The 16,652-nt window shown below is 42.4% G+C and overlaps 2 protein-coding genes across 3 annotated transcripts in view; one reads left to right on the forward strand and one right to left on the reverse strand.

The window, feature by feature from the left end:
• LOC147025493 (uncharacterized) overlaps positions 1-16,652 on the forward strand; it is a 65,150-nt gene that overhangs the window by 12,626 nt on the left and 35,872 nt on the right.
• The window catches only part of LOC147025494 (uncharacterized), a 60,673-nt gene that overhangs the window by 2,378 nt on the left and 41,643 nt on the right, over positions 1-16,652 (reverse strand). For both annotated transcript variants that reach the window (XM_085887005.1, XM_085887006.1), the window contains 2 exons: positions 14,314-14,835; positions 3,932-3,988 (listed from right to left, as the gene is read on the reverse strand). In XM_085887005.1, the coding sequence (XP_085743131.1) occupies positions 3,932-3,988; positions 14,314-14,835 (579 nt within the window). The remainder of the gene's footprint in view (positions 1-3,931; positions 3,989-14,313; positions 14,836-16,652) is intronic.

Genomic DNA, 16,652 nt, shown 5'->3' on the forward strand with positions numbered 1-16,652 from the left:
CCTGCCCGCGATGTGAGAACGGACCTTATGCTTCGGCCTCATGGCAGGAGATGCCAATGATATCGAAGGCTTTCGATTCCACATGATCCACAAGAGACAGATAAGACACTGAGATGGCAGCCAAAAGAGTAGAGCAGTACTCAATTGACCTCTGAATAACGGCCTCCGAAGCTGTATTTCTGATTTCTCCAAGACAGAGGATGCCTAGTCTGTGGCTCGCTTTCGAGGTCAGCTTTGCGACATGATTAGATTAGAACGGGCAACAACAAAAGGCAAATCCATAACTAAATGGAACATTCAAGCTTGGGTGAAGCTGTGAGCTACAATCAAGGTTTGTACATTTAAGCACAGCAACACACCAAACTTAGGTTATTTCATGGTACGTGTAATGTCAGTCTGATCAGACGTCCTGGGCAGAGCTATCTGGACAGTTGTTCATTGGCCTTTTCCCGCTGGGACTGGCTCGATGCAAAGCTTGTGGTGCCCTTCGAAGCTTAATGCTCAGATATTCTGCAAAATAGTTTACATCGTGCTGTGAAGCTTATCTTGCATTGCGAAATGACTGCGTTGTGAGGTTCAGATTGAACCACAAGACCATCAGCTTGGAGAGGCCTGTTCTGCAAGCTCAGGCCTGTTTTGCGTACGAGTGCTTTCTGTTGCGACAAGAGGACTAAAATTGGTGTTTACATCTCCTTATTTGGCTATTTGAATGATTGTAATGCTTGTTTTGTTATACGTTCTCATGTAACCACATTGCAAGCGTTGCATCGACGCCATCAAATGCTTTTGTATACAATATTGCTACGTTTGATGTACAGTGTCACAGAGTCTTTGGGAGCCATCCGGATTCTTACTTGTATCCTTTGGGAGCTTTTCTGAGCTTTGTATTACCAATGAACAGCCGAAGACGTAGGAACACAACTCTTCATTCGTTTCTGCGCCTGACAAGCTTCGGACAGGAGATACAATGACCTTAGTGGCAGATAAGCACTTGCTGCCACTATAGTATGCGTTTGTGTAAGTGTAGTGTAATTTATGTAAGGTCGAGCTCGTGGTTATAATGATCTCCTCCCCCCCCCCCAACCCAGGTGTCTGTTCTAAGCCCCGCCTTTCCCCCTCCTTACATTCTGGAACCTTCCCCATCATTTACCTGTCTTTGCGAAGAATTTCCCCAACATAATTGTTACCTTCGCATTCTGCGAAAGGTTATGTTTTGGTCGCTGTGTATTTATTTATTTGTGAATATGTGTGTTTGTTTGTTATTCGCATAACTCAGAAAGTATTAAACCAAATTGCATGAAATTTGGTGGGATGATTCATGAGTATCCAAGGACGATTTGATTAGATTTTGGAAGCGATCAGGTCAAAGGTCAAGGTCAAGGTCATGAAAAGGTCAAAAACACACTTTTGAGCATAACTTCCTTCATAATACAGCTATCGACATGCAACCACCGCCATATTGTTCCATGACGAGATACCTTTCGGATATGTAGTGTCGGATTTGACGTAACGTCATCGGAAGTGCATCTAAATGACGTCACAAGATGACATAAATTTTCAATTTTCGATCTCATCAGTTTTGATCATACCGTTTTGTAGGACTTACCTTAAGGACGTCACACACCAAATTTGACTTCGATCGGACTGACCGTTATGACGTCATTGACGTTTGAACATGCCGTTTTTCAATTGTGGCTAAAATGTCCTGATATTTTACATTCAAATATCTATATAATTTATAAAGCAAAGTCTCCCAAATCCAGGCATTAGGATCAGTACCAAAATATCTGTGTATTGATGTACAGGTTTTGCCAATTAACTCTGTAGTCAAGGTCAAGGTCACACTCAAGGTCAAAATATACTTCTAGGCATAGCTTCAGATCTAATAGAGCTATTGACATGAAACCAACGTTAAAACTTTCAGTGAACTACGAGCTTTCAGAATGGTAGTCCCCGATTGGACGTGACGTCGCCGGAAGTGCGTCAAAATGACGTCAAAAGATGGCGTCATTTTTCAACTTTTTAATTTTTCAGTGTTTATCATTCGATTTTGTTGGACTGCCTTCAAGGAGGTTACACACCAAATTTGACGTCAATCGGACTGACGGTTGTGACGTCATGGATGTTTTAAAATGACGTTTTTCAAATGTGCCCGGAAAAAAGTTGCGGCGGCGAAGGTATGCGCTCTACCGAGTGCCCGTTCTAGTTTGTAGAATGTTGTAATCATAATTATGACATCATACATAGGTTACGTGGTGTGGCAGTCATGTTGGAAAAACGTAAAAACTTTAGATCTCCATCTCTGAAACCGCACCAATAATCTGGGAGCTGACAGAGATTTGTATTACATCTCGAGTACAAAAGGTTTGAGAGCTAAGCTCATCAGATGGTGGGATGGGGATCTCCGAATGACCATTCTTAAGTTTTCCAATTGGTGCATGAAGTACCCCCCAAAGTCAGTTTAAATTACATTTTTGAGTACATCCATCAAACTGATACCATAAGTTTCATTTTGGCACTGTGATCACAGATGTGTCATTCTTAAGTGACGAATGTGGTGCAAAATGCATTTAAGAACGGCCAAAAAGGGACGCTACTGGGTCATTCCATGTCAAATCATCAAAGAATCTGCCGTCATCTCTCAGATTTTTGTAAAACTTTGGGAACCAATTGGGACCCATGAAAAACGGCAAGATCTCAAATATTTTTGCTAACAGCCTCTTAATTAGTGAGATACAGACTAACGAACTTTGGACTAATTAGCACGACATCACGAATTCAAATGGCCATATCTCTAAAAGTATAACACCTAGAGAGCTGGTTTTGGTGTCATTTTAAAGGTATTTTCATGCCCTATGAATTTGTCTGGGCAACATTTTCCTACCTCCAACCACAAAAAAGTTATCACAAAATATAAACTTCAATCGTGAATCCCCAAAAAATGTATCCTTCAAATTTTCTCAAATTCATCCCAGAGGTACCTTATGATGTCAAGAAGCTTCCACATAAATTTTGTGATGGGCACTCCAATAGTTTCTGAGATATGAGCAATAATGTACATGTACATTATTGTACCCAAATCCAAATCTGTTCCAATATCCAAATCTGTTCATAATATGATAGGCTACTAGTGTGCCAAATTTGGTGCTTTCCTCACAAAATGCACAATTGTTATGCTAAGTTGCCCCACTAACTGAAGAAGAAGGCTTTTGAAGGTTTGAGGGTAAATCCAAGATGGTTGCCAGACAATGTGACCTGTGATGTCATAGTTTTCCAACTTTATTCAGCATGGATAGTCGATCGTTTTTGTGCAGTTTCACTTTGATCTTTAAAGTGGTTCTGGAGAAGATTTTTTTTCCTCAAAAAAAAAAAAAAAAAAAACAATATGGCTGCCAAACCACTTCATGGATGACATCTTCATAATTTTTTCTGTGTTGAAATATTTCCCGAGATGAACCTCACAAGTTTTCATACCGATCGAATGCAGCGTTCTATTTGTCGAATTTTTACCGGGATACCACTTCACCGATGATGTCATCGTCAAATTGCTCTTATTCCCCATGCAGAGTACTTGCCAGGCACCAAGTTTCAATTTTCTCCATCTTGCGGTTTAGGAGATGGAGGTCCAAAGTGTTTCTTTTTTTCCAATATGGCTGCAACCCCACGTGACCTATGACGTTATAATTACCATGAAAAAATTGTGCATGATGAGTCGCGTCGTTGATGGTCAAAATTTCGTGTCGATCAGATAAGCAGTTTCAGAGAAAACAGAGGAAATTCGCACGTACGTACGTACAACCCGAAAACATAATGCAACCGGTGGCATCGTCAACGGAGGCATAAAAAAGTTTAATGAAAGAAAGTAAATGTTTTAAAAACACTACCAGGTAAAAGGATCAGCAAACTTGATTCATTCAGGAACAGTTCTCACCTTTTGAATCGATGAACCCCAAATTTTCAGGTTCAATCTTCACATCCAGTAATGGATCTGCAAGAAATAAAAACGGTTCTGAAATAGTTCCCTTTTAAATGACTAGAGACACACGGGGTCCCTACGGGAGCGGCCAGGGAGGGGAGCCATGCATTTTTCAGTCCTTTCATCCAAATTATACATTTTCTCACACGATGTGTGAAAGTGATGCTTTCGATTCAACTAGGGAGTTGGGGAGTACGGTGGGGAGTGTGTCATTATACTTACTATTATTCTTGTTAATATTGTTATTTATGATATTATTATTGTGTAATAACATTGATATTATTATGTTGCTATTATTGTTACTGCCGACACCATTTCGAAAGGGAAAAATGTCCTCCAAAGATGAAATACTTGATGTCCTGCTTCTTCATGTGACGTACGGACGGCGGCGTGTTCATATTATTAACATGGATATTGTTGTGGATATGGAAAAGTCCCCCATGCATTCAGGGACACGGATAATTTTCCCCAGACAGATATTTCTTTAGTTTGTACTTCGATAGATTTCCTGCCCTTTTGTATGGGGGAATATTTTGGAGGTGAGATCCGTTCTGATTAGCATGTTCAATTTCTCTTTAATCCTTCCGTCTATCAATCCATCTTTTGACCCTTCTTTAACTCCAGTGACCAGACATCCAGAGACATCGCCGGTCTCTCGCTCTTTACCTTTCAAACTCCAGAACTCCTCATGATCCTTCCCTCTTTGCCCTTCAAACCTCCCCCTCTCCCCCTTTTCCATTCCACATCCAAAACCATCCCCCTCTCACGAGAGTCCGCACGTCATGAATTACCCGAATTACTTTAATATAATGGACCTGAATTACCTGTTAACTCATACAAAAGATTCTTAATCGGGTGCTTTCTCACCATGGAATTAAATAGACCTTTCTTTTCATTGCCTGCAAAACTCACATTGAAAATACAATGAAGGCTATCATTAGAGCTGCAGGATCAGTAGCTGCTTGCCAGGGTGGGGGGTATGGCTTGGTTGTGGGACCAACCCTCCACCGACATGGCCAGGTCAATGAGAAGGTGAGATGGCCTGGAAGATGAGCAATGACAGGAGCCGTAACCACACCCCCTCGCAGTGGTTGGAAAAGGGCAGATCGGTTTCACCTCCATGGAGAGTGGATGTGGAAACCTCTGAATGAAGTTTGTGATATTTCAGAGCCTGAGTGGATGAAGTCGGTGGTAAAAGGCCAGAACTCTTCATGCTCAAGAGATTCCGGGCACCTTTTCCACGGAGATCGGCAGACATTTGGGGAGCCTTTCCACAGAGATCAGCAGGCAGTCTCGTAAACCAAGCATCTGATCCATCACACATCTTGATCTGCCGAGCACTTCGATTCTCCACTCGTCTCGACTCTTGTAACTCAACTCATCTTATTTGCCAGGACGTTTCCACTCATCCTATTTGCCAGGATGTCTTGACTCGTCTTATTTGCCAGGAACGCACTTGACCTGTCTCGTTCCAGGACTTTTGTTTCAACTCTCTTTCGTCCATCAAGCTCTCCTTACCACGAGTCCTTTGGCCACGCCTGTACTCATGTCTGTCTGTTTGGACCATGAGCTCCACCAAGGGGGAGCTTGCACACTGCACATGTCTGCATGCAGTTCAAGCTTACACACATCTGTGTAAGGTGAGGCAGAAGCCATAACCATGCTCTGCTCTGCAATCTGTCTCTGTCTCTGTCTCTGTCTCTGTCTCTGTCTCTGTCTCTGTCTCTGTCTCTGTCTCTGTCTCTGTCTCTGTCTCTGTCTCTGTCTCTGTCTCTGTCTCTGTCTCTGTCTCTCTTCGTTTCCCCGGAATAATTGATGGTATGCCAAGTCCTGTGTATAGACTAGACCGTGTTAGTGTGCTCCATAATCGTGAAGAATAATTACTGTTGTCTTTTGCCTTTTCATTGTGATTTCTGTCCACCATTGTAAATACATGCTCACGATTGCTATTGTAAATACTTGCCATTGCTGATTAAGTAAACCTTGTGCTTGTTGAATAAATGCGTTTGTTAAACTGTTAAACGTTTCCAGCTTGCTTGCTTTTGTCCTTTCCTCCATTGGTCCGACATCGTATGCAAGTTTAGACGTAAAGTTTTGCCCCACTGATGATCCTGGATTTAGGTAGTGTCCTCAGAATGGGGTTGATGGTGGACCGTGTGAGCCCTGTGAAAGTCTGGGGGGAGGGGAGAGGAGAGGGGACAAAGCACGGAAAGAGCAGAGGGTGCAAGACCAGAAAGGAGGCAGGAGAAAACAAAGACTGCCGACTGATCTGCGATGGTGAAATGATAAGCCAATAGACTGAGCTTCATCGTGGAGATTTAAGTAATCTGAAAGGCCTTGGTTTCCACGGCGTCAAGCTGAGCAAGATGTGAGACAGGGGAGCCAGCTCAGATGGGAAAGCAGTACTCCATCATGCTGCCGATGTAAGCCTTGTATGTGGATAAAAGCAGAGATGTCAATAAGTCACCTGAGCCAAGTCTCAAGTCAAGTCTCAAATCTTTGAGGGAAAGTCTCAAGTCAAGTGTCATGTCATTATGTCATTATCATAGACCTTGGTTACGTGTAAGCCTTTAATACTCAAAAGGTTTACACGAGTCATGATCTGGTTGTTTACACGAGTTTGTTGATGTTTTGGGCATGCGTACTCTAAAATAAATGATATGCAATAAATAAAAATAACAACGTTAAATTGCTACAATTCAAACTCGTTGACCAGACTTGTTGGTGTAACAGTTACATTTGGTGACCAAAATGGTTACATTCGGAAACAAAACTCGGTGACCAGACTCAGTCTTTTGCGTGTCATTAATCTTGGTGATTGCACTCCGAATATGGAAGGTTGGTGATTCAAAGCCCGGCCAAGTCATACCAGGCTTGCAGCATGGTATTGTGTACACTGTGGTCCTAAATGAGGAGAAAGCTTAGAAATTGAACCCAGTTTTAATAAGATAAACAATCTTAATGTTATATAATGCCCAAGTGTCTGTGCTTTCAGAAAATGTATACTTTGCTACGGATCCTATGGATATAGTTGCTTACAAAGCATGTTTTTTTTATCCAAACACAGGCTATATTTTTCCATTTTTATAGCTCATTTTTTAAAAATGGGTTACATGTATGATTGTATATGTTGTCCAAAATGGTTGAAAATGCATTTTTTTGTTTGATATATATCATTATACATAAGAACAGAACAATTCCACGAAACAGGACATTTCTTATGACCTTGTGCATATCCTTGACACCTACAAATGTGTAAAATCTCAGATTTTGCAAAATTTCCCCCAGTCATAATGAAGCTTACAAAATCTTATTCCAGAAATTTGAAATGCATCTGATAGAACATCTTAAATAGCAATTTACTTCTGCATAAAGTGATGATTTAAAATGGCAAGTTTCAACATGGATCATTACTACATACCAGTTTTTAGGTTCACTTCCATGATTGGGTTAAAAATGTTAGGAAGTACGTAACAAATTGCATTTACCAAGCTGATACAAAATTACTCGTAGCTATAAGCTTGATTTTATAACCATAGAATAAGTTTACCAAGATGGCCCTATGATATAAAAATCAATACCAAAGGCCAGTTTGTGTTCAGTATACAGAACGTCAAAGGTCGTTAGGAAGTACGTAACGTTTTAAAGAAATCTGCACTTTTAATCCTAAGATGTTAGTTTGGTCCATCACAGCATGTATTTCTATGGTTAAGTTTATGTGCATATATATATATATATATATATATATATATATATGTATATATATGTATGTATATATATATATTTATGACCTGAATGAACACTGATCAATTTGATAATTTCATATGACCTTGACCTCTTTGCTCAAGGTCAAATATCAGGTAAACCAAATATTCTCCATATATGTGGTTTCCAATTAGTGTATAATACATATCTAAGCCATCAGACCAATTTTAGAATGATACGAGTGGTTCCTTGATACATATAATTGATAACCAACTTTGATCCTGTCAGAGCAATAGAAAGAGGAAGAATTAAGCTCTGCCCAAATAGATCCTGAGTCCCCATGATGTTGGCTAACAAATGATATGTAAAACTTAATCATACAATGACTTTCATTTTTTGGTCACCCGTGTCCTAAATGTGTACATAATACCTTGCTACAAGCCACCAAAGACTTTAAAAACTGTACTTTGCTGCTCCGTTGCTTGACATTCAGCATTTTAAAGGATCGAGTACAGCAGATATTCCCTGTAGGACATATGGGGAATGTCTGTTGTAGCATCTATGGGTATCCATAGGACAGCATATGCAACCATGAACCAGCATGAATAGAGGCTCAGTGTTGCTGTGTTTGGCAATGCTAGTGCAGTGCAAACATTAAAAAGTTAGAAACGAACCGTGTGCGAATGTCTACTGCAAAAGAAAACTTACTTCTGCGGGTGAGTTTTGAGGTGACAAATGAAATTTGATGTTGTGGATGGGCCAGCTGAAATTTTTATACCACACGTTTGACATACAGCACTCCCTTTATTCAATGCGCCTTTAAAATGTTTATAAGCAAATAAGATCGCCCTCAGAATCTCCGCCATGCTACCGATAATGAAGTGAAGTGCGCATGCGCAGAGTGGCAGTAAGCTACGCAATGACACTCAGTCTTGACGGTGTAATGGTAAGAATGTCCACTCCAAGCTCAAACCATTACGTGGGTGTGTGTGTGTTTGTTTATAAATCTTAGTTCCATTACGAGTCATAAAACACGTGGGCTAAACAAACAAACAAACAAACAAACAAGCCGGTAGGCGACACGGGTGGTTGCTATATAATTGCATACTAGTCATACAGTTTTTGACGGATAGGGCTGAAAATTTTTGACAAAGAGGTTGATTATAGTGCGCATAAAAGTGCAGAAGCCGATTTTTGATTTTTGGGAAAAAATATTTTTTCGGATTTTTTCAAAAATTTCAAAGTCCCGTTGCTAGGCAATGGTGGTGTCCATAGCAACGGTGCTCAAAAGCATACAACTAGATCCTGGTATAAACCTACCAGTCAATTTTCATCAAAATCGGTTGACTCCTCTAGCCTCCAGAGCTGTCCATTACATACAAACTGACAGACATACAGACAGATGGAAAACCTGAGAATAACGGTAGTTTAGCGACCATCCAAAAAACCACGTAAGAAGCTAAATGGGTACGAACCCGAGCAACAGCAATAACAATTCCATACGTACACCGTACAGTATACATGCTTACTGAATTCAAGAACTAAAGCTGTTCTTGCTTTTCTCCATAATTTACATCCTTTTACTCCACTAGACACATATATGTGCGATAAGAGGCTCAGAGTTCAGCGGCACTTTGGCCGCTGCATAACTAATACCTTTTCTAAACTCAGCGCATTCTATTTGCCAAGTTTGTGCTCCCTTTGGCGCACGACTCTGGTGGTCTTTGTTTATAAATATAATCACATCCTTCGAGAGATCGAATGAAAATTAGTCACAAAAACATTACTGAAATATTTTGATTTTGAAATAGTGTTCATTCATTTATCGTCATTGACAACAAGTCTACAAGCTAAAGTCTCAAGTCTTTCAGGCCGGATGGAATATGCTTTTGATTTATTTGGATTAGGAGAACAATTATATATATATATATACATATATACATATATATATATATATATATATATATATATACATATATACATATATATATATATACATATATACATATATATATACATACATATATACATATATATATATACATATACATACATATATACATATATATATACACATATACATACATATATATATATATATATATATATATATTTTTTTTTTTTTCGAAGATACATTCAAAATCAGCACAAAAATTACGAAGTAGTTTTAGTCGATTTTATAAACATCAAATTGAATAGTTGTATCTTCAGGAGGCTTTATTATTCAAGCAATATTCCAAATGTTTTAATTTCAGTTTATCATGAAAGAAATTGAAGCATCTTCTATAAAAAAAATTTTCTCCCTTTTCTTTTAAATCTTTGAGAACTAATCTTGACAAATTTTTAATGTAAGCATAATGTGAAAATGGTTAAATAAAATAAAGGTCAATGTGAGTTTTTTCATCTTTAAATTTTTTATTACTCACCAAAGGAGAGGGTATTGTGTTAGGGTCCGTTTGTCTGTTTGTCTGTTTGTTTGCACAGAACTTTCGTGTTTTTTTCCGTAACCGGTTGTTGGATTGAGACTAAATTTTCACCATAGGCACGACTACTCACGTGGAATGATGTAATCGTAATTATGATGTTAGGGACATATTTGACATTTCGGGCATCTCCGAGAGGTGTATGTTTCATATGATGGTTCGGTGATCGCTAAAGTGAACCGTTTCTTATCAACCGCTTTGTTGGAGTGTTTAAGCCACTTGGCGAGCGCTCGACAAAATTCACACAGTCACTGAATACTGTCGATTGACTTGAACAAAGTTCAGTGGTCATTTGTATGCATTCTTCGCCACGTGTTGTTCTGCGGTGCAACAAGCAGTGCCTAGCTCACTGAAAATGTGAAATTTTATTTGCCACAACGTTTCCCCTTTTTTGTCTGATCTTCCACGATACGACCCGTCACTTCAGCATTGATAAATACAAATAAAAATTAAACGTTTTGTTTTTAAAAGTTTCTTCAACCATTTTGCTTGGTGAAGCCGCTTGGTGCACGTTTAAGTTTCAGTGGAGATACCGCGATTGTATACCTAACCAGAGGAAGGAAGGAAAAATAAATTATTTGATCACAATGAGTAAAAATGTTTTTAGTTATGAAATAATAAATCGCCATATCATGGCAGGAAAGTCGAAAGGTACACATGCTCGCTCTGTGTAGCCTGGATTTGAATCCCGACCTAGCTATAAACTGGCATCCCGATGTTTCACAGGCAGAGCGATTCATCAATGTGTGTGCAGTACCTTGGATGGACGTTCAGCGGGGCGTCACATCTGCCGGAATCCCAGACCCCTTTCCATGCCTCACCCATCTCCCCCCTCACCTGTCTGCCTTCCCTACCCCTCTCCCTCTTTCTCCCCTCCCCTCTCTCACCCAAATCCTCCCTCCCTCCCACCCCTCTCCCTCTTTCCGACTTCTCCATTTATCTCCGACCCCTCCCCTCTCTCCCACCATTCCTCTTCTATCCATTGGAACCATACTCTGTGCAGAGCGTTGGTGCTGCCTAATCAGTCTCCTTGGCTATTGGGCGCAATCATGGACGGGACGCCACTCCCACACAGGATACCAGCATGCTGGCACTCATTTTGCCGACCTCGGAAGGATGACAGGCCGAGTTAACCCCACCTGGTATTAATTCAACAGCAGAGCGGGATTTGAACTCAGGACCCTAGGATTCCAAGCCCACCACCCTAAACATTAAGCCAACACTACACATCCTTTCCTCTGCCATCCCTCTATGTCTCCCACCCCTCCTCCTGATGCCCAACCTTCCCTCTCTATTGAGGAGACTAGCATGTGTGAATCAGATTCGGAGTGAGCCAACTGATGGCGTGCAAAGGTTGCTGCATGTACGAGCATGCATGCAGGCAGACCTTACAAAGAAGATAGCATGGGCTTTAAATCCTCACACCCTAGGTCTCAAAGTATGTGTGAGTGTGTGTGTTGTGTTTGTTGTTGATTGGTATCTACATATGCGGGTTTCAGAATGTGGAATGGAGTCCTCCCAGGGCAGGCTCAAAGTATTCACCTTCATTTCAGTAAGGGCTCACGATTCATGGACCAAGCTGTGAAGTTTTCTGTTCTCAAAGTTTTGTGCCAAGGGCTCCCTTCAGCATCGTCACTGAACCCAGGACAGCTTCCAACTGTAGTTTATTTGGAGTAGTATTCCCAGGGATGGTTTTTAATATCTCTGTGAGGTTCTTTGTCATCATTCCCAGAGCTCCAGCTATCACTGGTACAACTTTGGCATTCTTCAGCTTCCTGGATCTTTTCACTTCATTCTTGAGGTCTTGGTGTTTGGTCATTTTCTTGATTTCTGCATCGTTTAGTCAAAAATTACTGGTATTCACACCTTAATTATCAATGCCTTCTTCTCTTGTTTTTGGACCGAAGTATGATATCTGGTCGCAACGCTTTGTTTTCAATGTTCACGCTCGATTTGATCTTGAGTTGAGCGGTAGTTCCATGTTTTCAGTGATTGCTTTTGGTTAATGGTCCCATGAATTCTCTGGAACTGGGATATGAAAGTTTTTGCAGATGTGCCAGTGGATTACTTTTCGAACTCTGTTGTGTCATTCTGTGTACAGCTGTTCTGAGATGAGTTGTTTTTTTGTTCAGTCATGAAGCATTACATGCTTAATGGGAATAAGATATCACTCTCTTTGCTAATGCCACCTCCACCCATCACCTTTCTATTTTTTTTTTCTCCACCCACCCACCCCCCCTTTCACACTTTCTTTTTCTCGCTGTCTTTCTCTGTCTGACCCCCTCCTCGCACCCTCCCTCCTGCAGTGAACAGCAACATTTAGTGAGGCGTCACTTTCCCCACCCCCTTCCTCACTCTTTACTCCTTCGAAGCTCTCGCCTCCCTCCATCCTCTCCTCTCGCTTTGTTCGTCCTCTCCCCTCCCCCGTCCATCCTCTCCCCTCCCCTTCGTCCGTCCTCTCCCCTCCCCTCCGTCCGTCCTCTTTCCTCCCTCAGTCCGTCCTCTCTCCTCCCTCAGTCCGTCCTCTACCCTCTCTCCGTCCGTCCTCTCCCCTCTCTCCGTCCGTCCTCTCCCCTCTCTCCGTCCATCCTCTCTCCATCCGTCCTCTCCCCTCCACTCCCCTCCCTCCATCCTATCCTCTCCCCTCCCCTCCGTCCGTCCGTCCTCTCTCCTCCCTCAGTCCGTCCTTTCCCCTCCCTACGTCCTCTCTCCTCCCTCAGTCCGTCCTCTCTCCTCCCTCAGTCCGTCCTCTCTCCTCCCTCAGTCCGTCCTCTCTCCTCCCTCAGTCCGTCCTCTCTCCTCCCTCAGTCCGTCCTCTCTCCTCCCTCAGTCCGGCCTCTCTCCTCCCTCAGTCCATCCTCTCTCCCCCCTCAGTCCGTCCTCTCTCCTCCCTCAGTCCGTCCTCTCTCCTCCCTCAGTCCGTCCTCTCTCCTCCCTCAGTCCGTCCTCTCTCCTCCCTCAGTCCGTCCTCTCCCCTCCCTCAGTCCGTCCTCTCTCCTCCCTCAGTCCGTCCTCTCTCCTCCCTCAGTCCGTCCTCTCTCCTCCCTCAGTCTGTCCTCTCTCCTCCCTCAGTCCGTCCTCTCTCCTCCCTCAGTCCGTCCTCTCTCCTCCCTCAGTCCGTCCTCTCTCCTCCCTCAGTCCGTCCTCTCTCCTCCCTCAGTCCGTCCTCTCTCCTCCCTCAGTCCGTCCTCTCTCCTCCCTCCGTCTGTCCTCTCTCCTCCTGTCCTCTCCCCTCTCTCCGGCCGTCCTCTCCCCTCTCTCTGTCCGTCGTCTCCCCTCCACTCCCTCCATTATATCCCCTGCCCTTCCTAGTCTCCTCTCTCCCCGTCTCCTTCCTCCTCTCCCCCTCCCCACCCCTCCCCACCCCTCCCCACCCCTCCCCGCCCTCCTCTCTCTCCCCCCCCTCCTCTCTCTCTGCCCTCCCTCCTCTCTCTCTCCCCACCCCTTAATCTCCCCATCGGCAAAGTGACAGGTTGTAATTGCTCATTTTTAAGATTGCTTTTGTTATTACTTTTATTACTGCTCTCGTAAGTCAATTTAAGAAGGAGCAGATAAATGATTACATTTAAAAATGTGTCAATCAATATAACTAACGTCAAAACCACTGCCTACTACGTTATCATCGATTGATCTTTCATAGTTTTGTAGCTCTGTGTAAATGTTGCAATTATTGAAACACAATGTGTAAAAATATGAAGCGGTATGTGTTCTCATTTCGACTTTGTTGACTTGATATATTTCTGGTTGACAAGAAAATATACACTTGATCCATACTTATTTGACTTTTATGGTTTGGGGTTTGAAATGCTCTCTTGCATGTCTCTTTACAACACAACAAAAACGACTGGGAGAACTCTTATTTGGCGTTAAATCCAGAAATTTTTGATTGAACCAAATTCTTCTGAACTCTTTTCAACATGGGGGTTGACAAAAACAACTGGGAGAACTTTTTAACCCAAAGTGGTTATTTGCAAACCATGAATAAGTAAATGCAAGTCCGTATGGTTATGTCGTTACCGTATGAAGGTTACATGATGACATCACTTTTACATTATGGGGTTGGAGGTGTCCAAGATAAAGTGTCCCAGAACCGTCATTTTCACACTAGTCATGCGGTGAATTTGTAGGGTTTCTCACGTGAGATCTCACCTGTGTGAACTCTTGAATGAAGTATTAAGTGATGTAATGCTGAAAACTCCTCGTCACAAACTGTGCATCGATGTGGTTTCTCGCCTCTGTGATCTCTATTGTGTCGTCGTAAAGAATCTTGATGGGAAAATGACTCGTTGCAAACTGTGCACCTGAATGGCCTTTCTCCCGTATGAATTCCAAGGTGGATTTTTAAAGCGTTCCATTCCGTAAACGCACTTTGGCAAAGCGTGCACTTATGGGTTTTCACTCCAGTGTGAAGTTTGATGTGGCGGTTTAACGTGCTCGAACGTGAAAACGATTTGGTACAAATTGTGCACCGGTGGGGTCGTTCTCCTGTGTGCACCGTCATGTGTTCCTTCATGTGATCCAGAAAAACAAGACTGGAACAGTAGATGCAATTAGCTTTCTTCCTCGTTGAACGTGTTCTTTGGGTTTTCTTGTCAACTTGAAGCTCTGCTTTGTGAGTGTAGTATTGGATGCTTGTGCTGGAACACTTCTCATTGCAATCTGTGAGACGTCCTGAGAGAAACATTTGTACAAATTAACTTTTGAAGACGATGGTCGCCACAGCCATTGCAATATTATTATTGTTAAAGCAAACAATTTTTGGGCATTCATCAAAAACACAAGTTCCACATAAATTCAACATCAGCAACATTACATGCTCTTAATCTTTGATTCAAAGAAATGCAGAACTGGAAATAATTACAGGTTGCACACAGCAATTTCAGATGCATCTCAGAATTCTCAATAATGGATGACAGGAGAGGGAGGGGGCCTGAGGAGAGGTGCTAAAAAACAGAGATGACCAACCCGCCTGTGATGTGAGAACCGACCTTATGCTTCGGCCTCATGGCAGGAGATGCCAATGATATCGAAGGCTTTCGATTCCACATGATCCACAAGAGACAGATATGACACTGAGATGGCAGCCAAAAGAGTAGAGCAGTACTCAAGTGACCTCTGAATAACGGCCTCCGAGGCTGTCTTTCTGATTTCCTAGTCTGCGGCTGGCTTTAGAGGTCAGCTTTGCTGGATGATTAGACCAGAACGGGCAACAACCAAAAGGCAAATCCATCACTATATTGACCATTCAAGCTTGGGTGAAGCTGTGAGCTACAATCGACATTTCTACATTGAAACACAGCAACACACCAAGCTTGTGGAACGCAGTGGGCATCTTTTATACATGTATTACAGAGTTCACAGAGAGGTGAATGCAATGGTGGAATGTGGGAGAATCGTACCAAAAAGCAGGGCAAAAAATTGTTACAAATCTGGTCTGGGGGGTAAAATGGGGGAAAGATTGAAAGTTATTTCATAGTGTGTGTGCAATGCCAGTCATGACATTTATATACGAGTAGAGAGGCATCAGGCATTTATCCACATGCCTTTTCGTTTAAACAGTCTGAACGGAGGTCCTGTACGGAGCTATCCAGGTGGTTGTTCATTGCCTTTTCCCGCTGGGACTGGCTCGATGCAAAGCTTACGGCGTCCTTCGAAGCTTTAAGCTCAGAGAATCTGCTAAATAGTTTACATCGTGCTGCGAAGCTTATGCTGGCTTGCGAAATGACACTGCGTTGTGAGGTTCAGATCGAACCACGAGGCCATCAGCTTGGAGAGGCCAGTTCTGAAAGTTACGGCCTGTTTTGCGTTAAACGGCTTTCCGTTAAGACAAGAGGAATAAAGTGGTTTGTGCATCTCTTTATGTGGCTAATTGAGCGATTGTAATGTTTGTTCTGTTATATATTCTCATGTAACCGCATTGCATGCCTTGCATCAACGCCATTGAATGCTTTTTTGTATTGCTTCCTTTGATGTCGTATCACAGAGTCTTTGGGAGCCATCATGAGTCTTACTTGGATCCCAGGTTTCTGATGGGCTCACACGGTCCACCAACAACCCGCTTCTGATGAAACTACCTTAATCCAGGATCACTGTTCTCCTCTACTCATTTGTTCCTCTTTTTTCCCCACCTGTGGAATCAACTTCCACATCCTTTTCAATCTCATCCTTCCCTTCAGGTCTTCAAGACAGCTGTTCACCACCATCTCAGATTGCCCCCAATTCAAAACCATGATCTTTTCTACCCTCGTTAACCCCATTCAAAAATAATATGTATTTTTTTTTTCTCAAAACATGTGGAATGTGACGAGCACTCCCTCAATCTCCATTGGACATAGTCTGACACTAAAGCCACCTATCCCGATTTTGGGCTTGTTTGCCATCATCGGGATGGCATACCAATAAATATCTAACCAACGATGACCACATTCGTTGTTTAAACATCAGACGCACCTCTGGACTGTTATGGTGAGCATCGCCGCGGATTATGT

The sequence above is a fragment of the Eptatretus burgeri genome, chromosome 6 (assembly GCF_056783735.1).
Source record: "Eptatretus burgeri isolate ZD-2024b chromosome 6, Ebu_testis_v1, whole genome shotgun sequence".
NCBI classification, from domain to species: Eukaryota; Metazoa; Chordata; class Myxini; order Myxiniformes; family Myxinidae; genus Eptatretus; species Eptatretus burgeri.